Source organism: Desarmillaria tabescens (assembly GCF_030435595.1).
Source record: "Desarmillaria tabescens strain CCBAS 213 chromosome Unknown EV420scaffold_70, whole genome shotgun sequence".
NCBI classification, from domain to species: domain Eukaryota; kingdom Fungi; phylum Basidiomycota; class Agaricomycetes; order Agaricales; family Physalacriaceae; genus Desarmillaria; species Desarmillaria tabescens.
Genome location: NW_026848369.1, coordinates 154,499 through 173,596, shown reverse-complemented (window position 1 = coordinate 173,596; position 19,098 = coordinate 154,499). Strand labels below are relative to the sequence as shown.

The 19,098-nt window shown below is 45.0% G+C and overlaps 4 protein-coding genes across 4 annotated transcripts; 2 read left to right on the top strand and 2 right to left on the bottom strand.

The window, feature by feature from the left end:
• Window positions 1-2,359: 2,359 nt before the first annotated feature.
• EV420DRAFT_1485650 (uncharacterized protein) lies at window positions 2,360-3,822 on the top strand (the record flags this gene model as incomplete). The annotated part of the gene is made up of 9 exons (XM_060470267.1): window positions 2,360-2,495; window positions 2,557-2,596; window positions 2,665-2,683; window positions 2,744-3,022; window positions 3,073-3,159; window positions 3,231-3,254; window positions 3,303-3,422; window positions 3,474-3,502; window positions 3,723-3,822. 9 exons carry the CDS (start codon window positions 2,360-2,362, stop codon window positions 3,820-3,822), a joined length of 834 nt encoding a protein of 277 aa, XP_060323993.1.
• Window positions 3,823-8,072: 4,250 nt separating this feature from the next.
• On the bottom strand, window positions 8,073-9,262 carry EV420DRAFT_1650094 (uncharacterized protein; the record flags this gene model as incomplete). The annotated part of the gene is made up of 4 exons (XM_060478410.1): window positions 8,073-8,357; window positions 8,413-8,531; window positions 8,863-9,001; window positions 9,053-9,262. 4 exons carry the CDS (start codon window positions 9,260-9,262, stop codon window positions 8,073-8,075), a joined length of 753 nt encoding a protein of 250 aa, XP_060323992.1.
• Window positions 9,263-11,833: 2,571 nt separating this feature from the next.
• On the top strand, window positions 11,834-12,217 carry EV420DRAFT_1650093 (uncharacterized protein; the record flags this gene model as incomplete). Its single annotated transcript, XM_060478409.1, has 2 exons — window positions 11,834-11,991; window positions 12,070-12,217. 2 exons carry the CDS (start codon window positions 11,834-11,836, stop codon window positions 12,215-12,217), a joined length of 306 nt encoding a protein of 101 aa, XP_060323991.1.
• Window positions 12,218-15,883: 3,666 nt separating this feature from the next.
• EV420DRAFT_1485648 (uncharacterized protein) lies at window positions 15,884-16,839 on the bottom strand (the record flags this gene model as incomplete). Its single annotated transcript, XM_060470266.1, has 4 exons — window positions 15,884-16,270; window positions 16,398-16,440; window positions 16,563-16,627; window positions 16,675-16,839. 4 exons carry the CDS (start codon window positions 16,837-16,839, stop codon window positions 15,884-15,886), a joined length of 660 nt encoding a protein of 219 aa, XP_060323990.1.
• Between the last annotated feature and the right edge of the window lie 2,259 nt (window positions 16,840-19,098).

Genomic DNA, 19,098 nt, shown 5'->3' with positions numbered 1-19,098 from the left:
ACCTTCCTCATTTCGGAGATACACTACGGAAAACACACGATTCATGAAGGACTCATAAGTCAAAGAGAGCGAACCTGGAAGAAGGAACGCGACGTCACAATCGCGAAAAGGTAGCTGAATGGCAAGATTATGTACCTCGAGACCTGATTGCGCAGGATGCAGCGGTACGAGTCATTATCACCCTCTTCCGGAATCACTGGTTCTTGGCATATAGGCAATCCATCTTGTCATGTGCACACTTTAGCGGCCAATGACAGATTGATAGTCGGTGATGGGAGGAGGTACCGGCTGACGTTAGAATCTGTGAGCTAGTGGACATGACAAAAAGATACTCGTGCTTTTCGACTAACCTTGATACAACCAGCGCTACCGGCTCCAGTATACAGTTCAAAGAATGATGGAGTATACAGAAAAAACACAGTAAAGATGCTGTCGCCATAGCATTGACGACGGTTGCCGAGTATAACGGAGATTCAGTAGCGCACCATCAGCTTCCGGGTCAGAGAACAAGATCGGTGGTACAGCAAGCATCTGCCTAGAGGATCGAGACATATCCTACGCAGGAAGATCAGCATCTAAGAATTATCGTGGCAATCACCGGGCGGGGTATCGGCGAGGGCGGGGACCCTGGAATGTTACAGCGCTTGTGTCCTCTTTGTAGTGCGAGAAATTTCTTTGTGGTCGCGTTTAGTCCACCGCTGATTCAGTATCCGAGTATCGGTATCGATGCCCAGATTATTCGATGCTGTGGTACCCTGCTTACAGCGTAGTAATAAATGTGGAAGAGGTTCATCCACCGTGCTGCCTTGTTCCTGGGAAAATAGGTGAGTCACCTTATCAAAGACGTAAATCCTACAACATTTCGGTTCTGAGTGCGCATCCTGTTCAGATTAGAAAGAGCTTCTGTCAGAAACGGGCCGGTAGATGCACGAAGCCGCTCTGAACCAGGACCTCACTCGCCGCAGAAGGAAAGTTAGGCAATGACCAAATGAATCCGGCTCCTTGTCATCATATGACAATCTTTATTGATGGAAAGGCATCACAGCAATTAAATACCGCACGGTAACTTCAGATTGTGAAGCACAACGGGAGCACATGACTCACAATAGAAGATTTTTGTCAATACGTGCATGCCGTGGACATCAGACGTTAACAAGGCCCTCTTTGTCATCGAAACGCGCAGTAGTTCATTGGAAGACTTTCTGGATCATAGATTCAGCAATCGGCTCGGCGGAAAATCAAGACACGTATGGCTGAGCTGTATCAGAGGAGATAGCCAATTAATCCAGTTTTCCAGTAATAGAACAAGGGAATGTAAGCCGAGATGTTTCATAGAGGTGCTCATGAAGAAGTGATCAATGAAGCCCGGACCGTAATCGATGAGTAGGCATTGAAACAACTTTCAGAACCCAGCTAAAGATCACGAGTTACGCGTTGTAGTATTCAAAAGATTTTTCTTACAGTGAATAGAGGACAAAGATCAAAGAACTCTAGAAAGCGACTCTCAGCAGTCAATGACGCAGACTGCGGCCGTGCTACCAACTCGGGTGGGTTCAATGAGTACCCCATGGCATTCTGCAAGATGGAGGTGACAAGGAATAATTCTGCTATTGCCGAGGGTCTGAAAACGAGACCGTGGATGGTGTCGAGGGCGGTGAATGAGCGCTGAGAAGGAAAAAGGATCGGAGTCACGACCAGTCACGGTCACATGCCTCCCGTTTTTGGATGAGCCCGTTTTGCCGCTTGCGATCACGGTCATCGAGGCTACGCCCATCCATCTGCTTTCTCTCGATATTAATGTCACCACTCAGCCTCTTTATGTAGCATTATATCATGAATCCTAGTGGAGAATATCAAACTTGAACCGACCTCGGAGTCGCTCCAAACCGCGACCTGAAAAAGCCTCCTCTGTAATGCCCACCACTAGCCCCCGCCCACGTCGACACCAGAAAGAGCGGAGACGCTCAGACAATGAAACATAATATATATTATATCTTTCTTGTCAAAGCTTTCCGCGCTGGTGCCTAACCGTTGTGCTTTTTTAACTCCTCGAGGGACGCCTTGGACGAATGTATAAAATTTCCTTCGTGAAATGGGCACATCTCGCAAGAGCATAGACAATGATCCTAGACCCAAAAGCTTAAGACAGCTAAAAACGACTCAGTGGACGATGCGGTAGTTCCGGTTTCCACTCTTGTTGGCCTTCCTTTAACACCCGTACCGTTCTTGTATTGAGTCAACGGCAATACATATTTTCTGTCCACTCTGCGGCCGGCAACTTCAACTTGACTCGATTTAGTACGCGACCAACTATCCCGGGCCGAAAGTCCGAAATCCTTCTTTGTCTCTATCCATCATCATGACAGACGGCGTCAAGCCATTGCAACCACAGCAAAGTTCAAATGCGACCTCCTCAAGCTCCCTTTCTACCCCTCCACCTCCACATACTCAAGATGTTGAACATGGAGTGAGCGAGACTAGCCCTTTGTATCACAGTCAGTTACTGTTCTTTCATCTTCTGGCACATTCATCTCATTGTCTCATTCACATTCACAGGAAACCTCACTGACTTCGTCGCTCCACAGAAGATCACATCGTGAGTCGCTGTCTCCTTCCATGCTGGATAATGTCCGAATTCTGGCCGGCTCAGAGCCTATCAATCAGCATCAGCATCGTCTTCTCGGTGTGTCCCAGAGCTCCTTTATCCTATAAGATCTGATGAATCTGAAGGGGAACCCTGCAGACCATAGTTATATTTACTATCTGTACGATCGTCCTCACTCTCTTCCTCCACGGCCTCTACGAAAAGAAGAAACACCAACTCATACGCGAGGGCCTCGTATGGACCAATCTTAGTCCATCAAGCCAATGTCTCCGATACAACACTCAAGAATACGCTGCCGAGCTGGCCGGCGTACCAATTGATGGAAACATGAGGCAGTGGTGTGAGGAGAAGCAGATCACCATTCATGGAATAGAGTTCAAAACACCGGCATATTGTACTATTGACGTGGATAAATCGGTGAGGTCGTTATCATCTCCAGGACACCCAGTTGGCTGATCTGGATGTAGGCAGCTACTGTCAGGGTTTATGGCCATTGGGCAGTCGACTCAGATGAAACAAGTTGCAAGACGCTGTGGGAGGATTTCAGGGATAAAGTGCATCCTCTCCTTGTTTGCTTTGCCTCATATTTTGGGACCTGGCTTATGATGCGTGATGGTGTCCGCAGGGTTGTGTATTCAAAGGATTCCGCGTGCGTCCATTGCGCTTGCACATGTAAATAATTCTGATGTTTTCAAAGTGTATCGAGGCTCGTATGGGAAACTACCAACTACCATGGGATAATTGGCGGGAGATGTGCTTTATGACTCTGGCAGATTATGATGGGCATCATTTCGATCACCTGGATAGTTGTGAATTTGTAAGTGATCCTCATATGCTAGATTTATTGATGCTGAGGCTTAGGTTTTAGGGTATTTTCACTCTTGCGTGGGGCGTCTGGTTTGTCAATGATGAGAGTTGCTAACCCACCCTACCTTGCATGTATCATCCTTATCTGGATCCGTAGTTGCCTACAAATATTCATTGCGGCATTTCGCCTTGGTATGATTATCTTCGTAGTGATTCCTTACAGAGAATGTGTTTAAATCAAGAATACCCAAAGTGATACCGGCTGAGGAATTCCAATATGAGATAATTGAACTGGCCATATATGCAATAGCCCAAAAATGAGAAGGACGATGGAAATGTTGAGCGATGATAAGGTGGCAGCAATTGGAAAAGAAGTTATAGCTAAATTGGCCCGTATACCCAATAAGTAGTTTTTTTCGACTGAACAAGTATACCCGCCAAGGCCTTTCCTACCAGCTCTCTTCGCGAAACTGCCGGCCCTACTTGAAAAACCCATCAAAGATGCACGAGGATCTCAACGCGTTCTTGAATGTCAGAAGTGCGTATGTTACAAACAAATATGCATCCGCACCTTCCTATCACGTCAATCATCGATTGCATGCATCGTCTCCGAGCATATGCATAAGTACGTCAGCTATTTTCTTCCCTGCTTCCCATGAAACAGAGCACGCCTCTGAATCTGTCCGCAGAACCCAGGACCTTGGTACCTGGCTATGTTGGTGTGGGTACCTATTGGGGCTTTGATGATCGATAAGGAAGACAACTCACTCACTTTCTTGCCCTAGAGAACTGAGAACTTGAGTCCTAACATCGGACCCCACCTTAATCATAATGCATGAAACGCCAAAAGCCCGGCCTAGTCTGCTGTATACTGATAGGATGTGCTATGATTGTCTGGGTGAATATAAAAAATTGTGTACCTTTCTCTTGATGGAAGATGAGGCAAGAGACTTGCCAGGAAGATACCAGCTTTCCGGTCTGAACTACCAAATTAAGCAACACCCCAATCACATGTTTCATTTGATTGCTCTTGTTTGAAAATTTCAACGCCTTATCTTTCTTCCTTCCTCCTACATTCCTCGAATGCATACCCCACCAGTCCACTAGAGCATGAGAATAACCTGTACCCGGGCATGCTGAGTATTTGTCCTTTACTTAGACCGTATTAGTATTCGCTTCCAGTCCTTCCTCGATGAAAACGGTCTGATCAGGGTTAGACCCTTCGACTCGGAGTGCCTCTGGAATAGATGCTAGTGAATGTGAAATGTTACGACTCCGTTACCGTAAGTTCCCGTAATTACCAACCCTGAAAACGTTGCCCTAATCGAACCTTGTTTTCTCAGAAGTTGCATACTTCGTCCTGTGCATGCGAGTAGGCAACAATTGGTCTTTGTTTGGGGGTTGGCACACAGGATGACTCCATGCCTGAAGATATGCGCTAACCAGGTTGCTACAAACTCAGACCTACTTCTTTGGCATATCTGGCGGCATGTCTCACCGTTGCTGGGACATGCCGGGACATAGATACGGTGTAAAATGCTACTGAGGTGTGCTCCATATGCTCTTTTTCAAAAGCTACTGCCAGCTAACCCAACGTTCGATTAGCTTGGGTGTGGACTGAGTTGTGAACAATGCCTTTAGATGTGCATTGCCTGCACTCGAGAGTTTCAGGACATACTCCTCTTACCTGTCCCATTGTTCCTCTTTCACTTTATAATGTCACACCGTTAGTCTCCTTCCTCACACATCATCCTCTGATGAACCGCACATTCCCCTTGCATTTTGACAGCCCCGTTGGGCTGGATGCACGAAGCTCTGTTGCGTCTGTAATTTCTCACTGAGATTATTACTTCCGCGTGTTTCCCGTGCCCCTAGTTTTGCTCACGATTGACCTCTAACCTCTGTAGAGATCGTACCGATATCAGAGATCGCTCTGGACTCGTATCTTTGTTGGGTCACAACTCCGCAGTTTCCGGCCTTGAGGTAAGTGCACAACCCTTCGTTTTCTTGTTCTTCTCGCATGATGCAATATCTCTTATATTTACTACTTCAGAGGGTGAATATACTCACCCGATGAGACCATTTTCCCACCAAGATCTCTGATCCTCTTTCCTTTTCATTCCGTCTTGGTCGGGGTGTAACTACATGCTTACATTCACATGTCAGGGTCATGCTTCCATCAAGACTACGAATCACTATGATTGCTAAACACTAGATGGCAGCCCCCCAAGGGCCAGTCTGACCTGTAGTATGCCTGTAGTCCGTAAGGTGATGAGCCTGTCTTTGTCATCTGTCTTACTAATACCAAATTTTTCATACCAGACAACAAACCTAGTATCAAACAGGTACATTGGGGATGCACCCTTGCTGTGCTGCTCAGTCATTTATTTTCACTGTTCCTGTAGTTGATATGATACTTTGGAAATGAAAGGGATTCTTTATACTGCTTCGCGGACCGAGGATCTGAGATTGCACTCGGTGGTTGGATGACTTTCCACACCTTAACTGAATCCGAGTCCTCAATTATTGCATTGGCATTTGGATGTGTGGTCCACATCCACTGACCGCCATCTTTTTTCGAGAATGAAAGACAGCATTGATTTCTCTCCCGTTACTCCTAACGTGAATGAAGGGTACCCGCTGACTACACGAGCCTGTTTTTCGGGCTTGCTATTTCACAAGGTTGAGTTTCCAGTGATGCAACATGGGCAATGAGTGGAGGGTGCACAGACTCGAATTCTTTGAGCATTTATCGGTTAGCTGAAGTGACCTTGGAATATGAGGTTAACGCTGGAGGAGAGCTAGCACAGTTAAGCCTAGTGATCGAAGAAGATGTGTAGGAAACAGGCTATTTCCGCTCATGGTTATATGGAGCGAGAGTGATGTTCAGTTTCCTGCAGGGTTGGAAGGGACTAGACCATTGCTGGGTGGATCGGTGGTGAACATTGCCGCCCATTGTGATATGGGGGAGTCAATGCATACCCATTCATGTGGTGGCGAGGCGGTAGCGATGATAGTCTTGGTTCACAGAGTCAGGAAGATGATCGGTCATTCAAGAAAAAGTCATTCCACTGCGTATTGGAATCCACGTTCCCAAAATCGATTGGGATAAACACCTATGGAAACGAATGGTTACAACCCTTCATTCCCTTTTGATGAGAGATCGCATGTAGATATATCTGATGAGGTGCGTTTGACGTTACAGGTGGATGCTGAGATATTACTGGAGTGAAGACCTGGGTTTGATTTATAGTGGGGGAAAAGTCAGATAGACTGCAACAGTTTTTATTTTGAGGTTAGCTTCATCCTCTGACTTCAGTGCCAATAGAAGAAGAATTAATCAGATGAGAGTGTATTTTGGTAAGTAGTACTTAATCACATGGAAATTGTAAACTTCTATGAGCTAGAAACAAATCCCTCAAATGCAGTTCTTATGCACATGGATCTCATCATGCAACGTCTCCCTTCTTTCACCCATTCTTGGCTACCCCGACTTTATGTCACATGAACACAAGATCAAATTTAAGGATGTGCCTCTCCACAGCAATGTCAGGTAGGAGAGAAATAGTATGGCTAATGCTGTGAGATATGGGGATGATATGGTGCTGAGGGTGTTGGGGAAGATGATTTGGGAGGATGTTATGTGATGGGTAGGATTCTTTCCTGGAGGAATGATAATATCATTCATAAAGCTAAAGCTTGACTAGTGATTAGGGATCCTCACTTTTTCAAGGTTAATAATTAATATTGGAGCTGCATTCATATTCTACTGTCAAGCACCAACTCGGATACACAAGGTTGGGCCTTAGTTTGTCACTCGCACTTCAGTGAAGTGAAACAAAGGTAGTGATGCGGATTGTGTTAAGTAGGCAGGACTTAGATAGTCGCAGAGCTTGGAGTTCAGGTAGGAGTTGGGAGTGTATATATTATGACTTCACCCCTATTTTCCTTATCTTATCTTATCCCTATCTTCTGGAACCCTGGACCTACCTATCTTATCTCTCAGACCCACGATATTCTGCCAGCACATCCTCTACCCATTTACCCAGTTGCTGTCACCCCAGTTTACAGCTACCACACCCCAGATGACCGATGACCTGCATGCACCATCATGCTTCTCCTGATGGCATCATACTTCTTAGTAGTTGGGCAAGAGTCAACCACTGGTCGAGGGCAGTCTACAGGATGTGGCCTATTCAAATGGAATCCTGCACAGATGCAGGTGATATGTGCTCTTTACTCTCATTCATTGGGAGTACACTTCTTTTAGTGTCCTCACTCCTCATTTGTTGAAAGATGCACTTTGCACTGCATGTGCCCTTATAGATACTATTCTTAGTATGAGTATAACAAGTACTTAAGCTAGCCTATGCTGTGGCCTTAGACCCCAGCTTCGGCTAAGGTTATATACTCCTAACTCTTACAAGCTCCCTGCTTTCGCTATCTAAGTGATGCTCTAACTTCTTGCAATCTGCCAAACGCCTCTCTAACACTGAATCACCGAACGTGAGTGACAGGATAGAGATCAGCCTTGGTTTAGATTAGAGTTAGTGCATAACAGGTTCTGGGAGATAAGGAAAATAGGGGTAACATCATAATAATATCGAAACAATGGTCAATCCATTCAGCCTCCCACTTTTGTTCATGGAAATAATCCATTTTATAGGATGGATGCATAACTAGGCAAGGCATTGTTGACAGCCATCAACATGGCAGATAGGGACTTACTCATGGCCATATGGTACATGTATGTCTCATCGGTTTTTGAATAGTACTTGCAGAGAACTTGACAAGCTTGAACTGCAGCTGCCTGAACCCCAGGTAAAAGCTTTACATCCACAATGATCTTGTCAAGCTGGTCAATCATGCCATCAAACATGGGGATTACTTCATGGATCAAAGCAACCCCAGATCTTGACAAGCTGATTGTACCTGCTGCAAGGATCTGAAAATTGGTAACTTGTAAGTACATGAACAAGCTAGAAAAACACTGTACAAACCATAAGTATAGGCTTGAGCTCCTCGAGGAATTGCCATTCTAGATCATCAAGCCTGAACTTGAGTACTGCCTTCTTCGGAATTTTGTTCCACTGCCTGAGGTCACAAAATGCATCAAGCACTGGTCACAGTTCCAGAGCATGCCACAACACAGTTCCATGCATAAGCCATCATGTGATGACAGCTTGAATCATGTCTTGGATCTTTATGCCAGTATTCACACACTCCTTTTGCAGGTCCACTTGCATGGCACCATTGTTAAAGATTCAGTGTCCAAGTTTAAAGATCTAGGATAACATACTGAGGTGGTGATTATCAACAATGAGATAAGCATACCTTCATAACAGTGTTCCATCCAATGTTGCCATCCTCATCCTCAAGGTCCTGTAAGTTCTCCACCACATTGAGCAGTTCATCAAGCATGGCTTCTTCATTGGCTTCTCATGTGTCACTGTGCAATTCATCAAATAATTCTTGCTCTTCCACATCGAGCTTGTCATCATCATCATCTTCTAGCCAGTCATCATCATCATCCTGAAGGAAGCTCCAGTTGGAAACTTTGGCCTTCTTGACGAAGTAACAGAATATGGCCTAGATAGATACCATTGAGTTATATAGCAATTGATGATTGTTTGAATGTACCTTGTTTGCAAGGTCAAAAATATGACCAGCACAGAAGATGTGAGTCATTGGACCTGTGATGTGGCCACTCAGGAGTTTTCTGGCACCCTTAAGAGAGTGTGCCATGGTGACATTGTTTGAGGCATTGTCACCAGGCAGTGACAGGAGCTTATCAGTGACTTCAAATTCACGCAAGCTTTTGCTGATCATTTCTGCAAGGTTAACACCCATGTGTGATTTCTTCAAGCTATGTGATGGTCAGTGCAACATTATCAGATGAGCAAGAGAACATACTGAATCATTTCCATTGTCATCACTTGGATCTTTGCATTAGCTACCCAAATCACAACTAAGCCCAGCATTGACAACTTCTGTGGTGCAGCCCAGCCATCTTGAGTGAGGTGAATGTGGCCTCTCATACCCTGCAATAGCTTGGCAATGTGGACCTTCACAAGGTTATAAACATCTTTGATGTCATGTTGATGAGCCTTCAGGCTCTGTGCACTCAGAATTTGCTGATTTATCAGGCTTTTCTACATTGGAGCACAGCCATTGATCTTCAGGCACTTTGATTGCAGATCCTGATTGATCAAATCCCATCATTGATCCTAGCACATAGCCACCCACCTGAAATAACTCAGTCCTACCTGATGACAAGTTAGAGAATTATTTAATTCACAACAGTCAGCAGTGGTTTAGAACTTATTAAGACTGTTTAATTCACCAAGCAAACCCCTTGGATTGCTTGGTAAACTTGTTACAAAGCTTGCTTACTTGCAGTGCAATGCACAGTAATGCACAGTCCTTGTAGCCTGTGAATTTGACTGTACTTGACTCAGCATTGGTAAGGAAGGGTTAATCATGCCTTATTACTCAGTAATTAGTTTGCTTGTGTTATAAATCAACACAGCAAGGAACAGTGTAGCTTACAAACCTTTAATTCACAAAGTAGTATAAAAAGTAGCTAGTTAATTAGTTTATAAAAAGAGAGAAACAGAACCCCACTTGTACACAAGAGACTCCCAGTATAAGATACTCCCCCTCAGTACAGCCTACACATCTGAAGTTATTAATTCTCTTAGCTCATAAAGAGAAATAAACCTTGGTGTACTTCCCTTAGATCTGTAACTTTGGGTGTTTTCCTCTTCTCTATAAACTGCACTAGGAAACCTTTAGTGGTTACCCTTGTGTAGCATCCTCATATTTTTAACTTTGCTTGCATACCTGTGCACTTCAAAGAGCAATCTGCAGCTAGGATTGAAGTCTTTAGCCACTAACAACCTATTCCTTCTGTTCCTGCTGTTAGGAACAACAACCATTGGTTCAAGCAAATTTTCTTAACAGAAAAACATCTCAACAACCATTCCTTTGATTCTACTCAAGGTTGATACTAACCAGCTTGATATTAGGACCTTTAGAGCCTTGTCTTGCTGCTGTTTACTTGGACAACCCTTACTCGTTTATTAGAGCTTTGCCAGTGTCTAGCTTGTTACTAGAGCTTATAGACATTAAACTTGTCATTAGAGTTACCCAGCTCCATTCCCACTACTAGATTGACATATCTAGTTCGTGCCACACCTAAACTGCTTCACATAACATCTCTTCCTTTCCTGCTTGCATATTATTTCCTTCAAGGAAAATTTGCATTTTGACTTTGGCCTCTGTATAGCTATCAGAGAGTCATAACACCCTTGTAGCAAAGTTTGCTACACCCCTAGGAAGCTTTAGTCACTGCATGAAGGTGCCCTGACTAGACTTGCTAGAACCATCCTTCAGATTTCATGTCTGTTAGCATATACCACAACTAGGTTTTGTGTTTCCACCCACAGGAGTCTATAGGTTCATCAGTGTGTGAGTGTGTCAGCAGAATATATCTTGACATCTTTATTGAACATGCATAGAATACCTCGATATTCCTCCCACTCAACAAAAGCATGAGGGAGGTGGTGTCTGGTACTCATTCAAACATGGCAAACATGAAGATGCCCAGGGGTGTAGGTTGAATCTTGCACAAAGGCATTAAGGTTGCTCTGAACAAGCTTCAGTCCATCATCATCTTCACCAGAAGCTTCTTTGCACATGCAGTTGTGGCGAATGAGATTGGCGGTACTGTTGTCATGTGTTATGATTTTTCCATTTTCTACTTCTCAGTGCTTGTCTTTATCTTATCAGAGCATCCAAGTGCTTGGACAGTTCACATGTTGTCAACGCTCGACTCTCACATTGTAGCTGTGACACATGGACATCGTACAATTCTCTTTGTTTCATGCATGGTTACCATTCAGTAGTATACTATTATTAGCATACCAAAAGTGTATTTAAGTAGAGCCTCAGCTGGCCCAAACCCCAGCTTTGGCTAAGGTTTAATCTACCCAACTCAAAGCTCCTTGCTCCACGACTATCTAAGTCTAGTTACTGGCTCATCAGACCAGCATTGCCTACATTGTGAGTGATCCACCGAAGTGTGAGTGGCATTCCCTTGTTTGACATTGTTTGTTGAGTTGGTGGCTAACATTTAGCTGAAGCTTGACCTTTATGTCCCTCATCATTTAACTATGGTGACTGACACACATGTCTCTTCTATCGCTCAACCAAACCATTACTATAACTGTAGCCTTCAGGCTTTTCTGTGCAGGTGTCCTGTTGTACTGGATCAGTAGGATCTTCTCCTGCTGCCAATGCAGAGAGCGTGCATGACTCCCATTGCAACAAATCCCCCATTTACCTGTTCCATACTATGTATACCCTTATCCCCATATCTTAGCACCACCCAAACCCACCCTTCATGATGGAAGACCCATCATGCTCATCTCGTCCCAACACTCCAGTCGACCCAGATCCGTCAACATCATGGAGTCCCTACCAGGATCCAACCACTCAAGTGCAGGATTCATGCCTTTCGCTCATGAGTCAGAACTCGCAGTCGAGTCAGAACCCGAGGAAGAAAGGGATTTTGCAGAGTATATCTGACAAGGTGGAACAATTGATGACCTTGTTCCGTCGTCACTCACAGAAATGACCCCTGACCCCTGTACCAGAAGCTTCTACCTCTTGGCACTCCAGGCATATGAAGAAGCCCTCAATGGAGGCCGCAATGGTGGAGACTCAGATGGAAGATCTTACCATCCTAGGACCCTGTCCCCAGCATCCTCCTCAACAGTTCGAGCTGGGACCACTGGATGGTGAGTGGTTTTGAGCCGCAGCCTCATATGCAGGGGAGACGGTGAAGAGGCTGGCTGTGGGCACCTGTGGAATAGTGAGCAGGCTAAAAGGTGAACCTCAAAAACCCACACACACACTCACACAACTACACAAACTACAATCACCCTCGTAAGTTCTAGAGGGAGCAATTATTTCTAATGCGATCTGACTATACTTCAATATCTCAAAGAGTTTCTCTTATTCTCAGCGCTCTTAGCAAAGCTAAGCTTTCTCTAATGAATCCCTAAGTCTAGGAACTTTTACAGGAAGGTCATTCACTGGCGCGACGCAACCTTCAAGGCAGATTTGAGTTAAAATACACAAGGGACACTGATCCCCACAGAAACAGAGGCAATACATGCCGAAACTTTAGTGAGCTCGCTAAAAGAACACCACAGGCAAGCACTGACTTAGCCCGCTCGCTACACAACTGTATGTAGGGGTTCTCCAACTAACTTCAACAGATGATCTCGACTCAAGAACACTTCAGAAGTGCTCGGAAACAGATTCAGAAAATGGAAACTCGAAACAGAACTGATGCAGAACAGACTGAACAGAAATAGAACAGAACAGACAGAACAGAACAGAACAGATCTCGCTTTTCCTCTTCAGAACATACTCAGAACGGACTTATCAACACTCAATGGAACAGAACAGCTTCACTGATTCTTATTCTCTCGGAACTAAGCGCACAAAAAGTCTTTTCTCAAGGGTATCTCATATTTCTCTGAGTGAGCTCACTAACTCTATGCAAAGCTCGAAGTCACAAACTGATCCTTTGTTACAGTACCGCCTTCAATGCATGCACGGGAACTCAGGGGCTCGAAACTTGGCTTCTCCCTACTCTAACCAGCCTACTTATACTACAGGGGAATTAGAATTACAAATGTCATGCAGTACCCAGACTCCTACATGTGTAGCACGTTGCCACCGCCGCCTTACTGAGCATCCAAGTTGGACTTCCCAGTTTTAGTCTCATTTCTATAGTGAGCTCACTAAACACATGCCAAGAGGTGCTCTCCTGACACCCACAGGCTTGTTCTCTAGCAACTGACAGGTCTAGGCACATGGAACTATCAGTCCTGGCATATGTCATTCAAGACTTCTTTCTTGGATTCACAGAGGCTTCTCATAGACATGGCAACAAGTGAGTCTTCTAACAATGGGACTCAGAACAATGGGACATGGGCTCATGGACTTCAGCCAAAGCCCATTGCCCAAGTTTGTGCTGGTGATATCTGTCATCTCACTTAAGGATTTCCCTGGATTTTCAGGTATGACGCATCACAGTTAGCAAGCGTGCTAAGTACTCTCAGTGTCACTGCAATCTTCAAGGTTTTATCTAGCTCCCATGAGCATGCTTGTAAGTTAGAGCCTAAGGCATTGGGTATAGGGTTTGGCCTTCTCATCATGCATGCCCATCAGGTACAGTGCTGTGACTAAGTCCTGTTTAGAATCCCGTTGCTTCTTATGCCATAAGTTATATTCCATATCATTGCACTGCGTAGCATTAGTGTCAATGCGTAGTTTTAGTCTGCTCGCTCACTATATCTCAGTATGCATGTAAAACACTTTAGATTGCAAAATTACATGCATAAATAGGCTGCAGTCGCAACAACGGATACCAGGGTTTCCGAATCCCAGAGGAAGGAGCTCAACAGGTATCCTCACAAACTGAGGCCACTTCCCCCAAGCCCTACTCGTGCCCCAGTACCCCCCAGTCCAAGGATGAGCAAAGGCAAGCCATCTGGGACTGGATCGAAGCCAACGATGACCTCCTCCCCCTCCCAGATTGACCATGACACCACCAAGGCAAACCTGCCTATCCCCTTTACCACGGTCCCCTTAGACCAGATTTGCTGACCCTCAGAGAGCCCCAGCGACCTTTTGTCACCAAAAACAGATGAATTGCAGATGCACACATGCTCGCCAGCCCTGTCATCCCATTCAAGCAACCATGGATGAGAGCCCATCTTGTGCTCATTGAGTCGGTGATGAGCCTCAAGGCTCTGTACACTCAGAATTCGCGGATTTTAGCATTATAATAAATGCCTTGTCCACTTAGTGGACTTTCACTAAGTCAACAATTGCAATCACAGCAATACCCACTCTTACCACCAACTATCCTTCCCAGCTCGTATTCTGTATCAATATGTGCCATTTCATTAATGCTGCCAGGCACCTGATTGCAGATCTCATGGATTTAGGACCATCATTGATTGCCCAGCACAGCCATCGATGACATCAGCATCAAGCGTCATTTAGAAGAATGCCACAGTCAAAGTACCAACTCCATGGCAAAAGACCTAGTACCGTGACCTTTCCACTCACTTGACTAAGGCTGTTACAATGCCAAGATAATGCCACACGCATCTACTTCAGTACACTCACTTCAATGTACTTTGCTGCAGCAACACAGCAGCCCAAGAGTCTGTATGTCGGGGGAATTCTTTCTGATCACTAAGTCTATACGCAGTAAAACTGTGTGGGTGCTGTTACTTTAGAACTCTGGGAGCATGTGTTTTGTATCATTTCTTACCAATCTATGTACTAGGGACTTACTAAGGACTCATTTCAAGTATTCTAAAATTATTCCGGACTTGTAGTATAAAAGCTAGTGTAGTAAGAGTTGCTAGACGGAAGTTACTGGACACTAGCCACCATCCATGTTATCGACCACCGTTATTGCTTGTACTCACTAGGAGATAGACAATAACAACATAGTCACTCCAAGTTATACTCTCTGTCACGGCTTTTCTTCTAACGGTATTGGTATATGCTCATATTGCGCCAATACATGGAATTTGGTGTCCACAACTAGCTTTTATCTTTTAATCCGCCAGCATCATTTCACTTTCACCAGCCAGGATCATTTTCATCAGTTTTCACCTTCTACGTCACCATCGTTTTACCCAGCTCAGTTCAGGGATCGTTACGTCCCCATGTGGACTCAGATTAGGATCATTATTGCTGCCAGTAGCATCTGTCACGGAATTTCAGTCAACAGCTTCAGTATAGGATCATCAGTCATGGTATTTGGTATCTTGCCGTCAGTTTCAGTATAGGATAGTCTCCATGTAGACTCAGGATTAGTATCAGTTTCGTTTTGCTGTCGTTAACCTCAGTATAGTTTCAGTATCAGTCCAGCCCAGTCCCAGCCATCGTTTTGCCATCACTAGTTCCCCCTCATATCATCGCCAGTCGTCTTATCTTCGTGTTACCGCCAGTTTCTCGTTTCTCGACTACAGTCTTCATTTATTGCCGTCACGGTATTTGTTATCTTGCCAATGGTATTTCTCTTTGACAGCATTTTCTCTAATTCTGTCAACATTGCCCACGGCTTTTACCAGTTAATTGCCATCACTTCATTCATGGTTTGCCGGTATTCCCAGTTATACCGGATTCCGTTCCTTCTCGTCTATCGAGACCCTTCCTGGCTTACAGCCAATGTTTTCTAGTACTCGATCGTTAAGGGTACTACTTCGCTGACTGAAAAGTTGCACAGTATACTTGCGTTCTTGAGGAATTCATCGCACGGAGGTGCACCGAAACACTCACACAACAACAAAGCCTTTATTGCCGCTACGTGCCATTTGCCGTGAACTCCTCTAGAGTTTTTGTTTTTGCCATTGCCACAGAAGTTTAGGCTCATCATCGGGACTCGACATTCAGTCTGCCTGGCTCCCCCCAGAAGTCAAGGCCTGTCTGGAGGCTGGAAGAGAGGCAGCAGCACTCTCTAGAAGAATCCGGGAGTGGGAACAGGAACAGTGGCCCCATCACTTCGATGGAAGCTATGTCCACTACCCCCCATCCCCCACCTGGGTCGCAGAAGCCCATCACCCTGAGGCCAACTTTGTATGACTCAGCTATGGAGTGGCAGAACCTGAGGATGTCATAACAAGCTGAGGACTTGGGACCTATGACAGGTACTGAGTACCAGTACTTGATGACAATGTGGCCAGGCGATATGCCGCCCTCTACTCTGGACCACCCCTTGACCCAGGGCAATATGCCGATGAAGCCACCCATAGGAGGGTACTACAGGGAGATCCTGAGGCAGGTCCATCAGGTACTAGATAGGAAGGTCAAAACGACCCCTATTCTCCTGTGGGGACTGACCTAGGATGAGTTATTTGACGCGATGGCCTATGGAGTCCGCACCAACCCCTGGTGGTGGATGACTGAGGCCGGTATTGATTATGTTAATGCTACAAAAATACATGACCAGTTTACTGCCACAAATATCATGATGATGGAGATGTATTGCATAACAGCTAACATATGGAACATGATACATGCTGATGAGCTGAGGGAGTATGGAATCCCATACCGATGACCGGCACCAATGCTGGCAATACCACCTGTGCATGCCGCAGCCCAAGGAGCCGATGACAGCTATGCGGAACAAGAAAATAGTGACTCCACTACCAAGAAGCCGTCACAGTCTCCACCACCACCTCCACCACCAGTCCCTCAAAACACCCGGTGTGATAGTATGAGTTGCTGCGCTCATAGACTGGACATCTCAGGCTGGCTGACTCATACTTCCATTTTTGGTTCACTACATGTCTTTCCTTCTCTTCCACCATCATCTCTGTTTCTTTCATGGCTTTTCTCTTTCACAGCTCCATATTCTTCTCAACACAATATTGCATAGCTCAAGGACCAATGAGCATGCTTTCCGATGCCTTTACCTTATGGGCATTGATGCTCAAAACCAAGACACCAACGTTGAGGTAGCTTGCCTCACCAACAAAAGAGCTGTTTCGAATGCTGGCGGAAGGGTTGGTACTGGTTGTATGAATGTTATTGGTTCATTTTGTCTTCATATTCCATTTCTAATTTCCTTTCTTTGAGTTTCATCATCAATCCCCTCCCTACCCCATCCGATGTGAAGACCAACACCAACAGTGGACAACATCACCTCGGAGCATGCTGGGAATCGAGAAATGATGGCATGGGCCACCATTCATATGCTGAGCAGGGCAGCACCTCTTCTTATGCCATAGTTGCACGTATCCCGAGTGGTTTAGTCTTGCTTGTGGCTGAGGTAACTGAGCTAGGTATTCACTTTCTTCTGACACATTTTGTTATAGAATATATCTACATACATGAAGCTATCAATTACAGGCTCTGGCAACATGAGAGAACATGTACAGCTACCCCCTCTTTTATGTTTGTATCCGATTGACATGAAAATTTGATTTTTACCTTTCTTTGCCTTATACCATGAGCACTGAGCCATTAAGCAAGCCCTGAGCCTTCTCCTTCGAGCCCTGTAAGTGGTCTTTTCATTGTGTGTACTGATTATATCTCTAGATATATTACATCCTCTCTACGAACTCAATCCCATTTCACACCCAGCTGAACAGCAAGTGACTCATGACCTCGCATAATGTCTATGTCCGCTTTGACATATACTGTGACACTGGCCTGGAGGATACCCGAGTCTGCACCACAATTGGACATTGAGGTCGCTACCATGTCCACTGAACCTGGCCTTACCACCGGACCTCCCGAACGGACTGCCATCACCCACGCTGCCCCACCATGTACAGACTCAGAATGCAGCAGACTTATATGGGCAAATAAAGCCAAAACTTGTAAAGGTACTGGATCCCTGGGATGGCTGCTCGAACAAAATACAACGCTTCTTCAACCAGTGTGAAACCTATTTCTCTGTCTTTGCCTGCCACTTCTTGATGAATGAACATGGCGACAATCCGTTGATATGCCTGGTATCAGGCTACCCATAGATTTTGCGATTTTACATCAGTTTATGCAATCTACAAGCAGTACAGAGAGATACAGTGGAGGCTTCACACTGGTAGCTAAATACTACATAAAGAATGAAAGCACAGCAGTACAGAACAGACTTAGAAATGACATCTTGAAGAGTCAATTCTACCAGCCATCAACACACCAAGCTAAGCCCTACCTAAACAAGACTATTACAGTCAAATCTAGGGGACTCAGTCTGTATGAAGTATAAAAACCAAGAAGTTGAAGAATGGAATGAACTAGATGCCTCATCACCTCGACAAGTAGAAAGAACCTGTCCAGAAAAATTGCTAAGTCAAGAAACAGATCAGCTTTCGAGATCAACTCAGGCTAGGAAAGGAATAACCTTGGAAGAATGAATAGCCACATTGGGTACCGAGATGACCGACCTTGATTGCACAGTGATCAACAGAATATAATCTTGGACCTGCAGCTGATCACGATTGGTGGTTACATCCTCGAGATCCTGTGCAGACTGCAGTATTCAATACATACGGCACATGGCAAGCCTTGCAGATGGAAGAAAGAGCACCCACAGACTAGTAGGGCACTCCTCGGCGACAGAATAACCCAGCGCAGTCGCGTCAAACTGAATAGAAACTATGGAATGGCACAATACTTGTAGAATAGTGACTCACTGTTTGTATTAATTCCAAAGCTCGTACCATAATTACTGTAGATACAGGCTCCTATACCTAGAACATGAATCGTATAAATTAGCAGCGACTAGACACATAACGGCAGGAAAGCATTCCCCCATGTTTGTGCTAGTAGCCTGTATAGCTACCTAATCAATCACTGGTTTTATTGCATATCCTCGACTGAAGTGAATTAAGTTACCAAAGTCAACCCATAAGGGTGACTACAGTAATCTAGAAGAGTTAAGTAGGAAGTAGAGCCATCCCCACATTTGTGCCTTGCTAGTTAATTGAACTGCTCTGCGGACAAAGGCCTCGTGTGCTCTCTCTCCCTCTGAGATTAGCGATCTAGATGTTCTGAGTCGACTTTAAGTCAAAAGACCTCATCTAGTTGAAGTAAAATAAGCCCTAGAACACTTTAAGTTTGAACAATCATCAAGTTCAAGG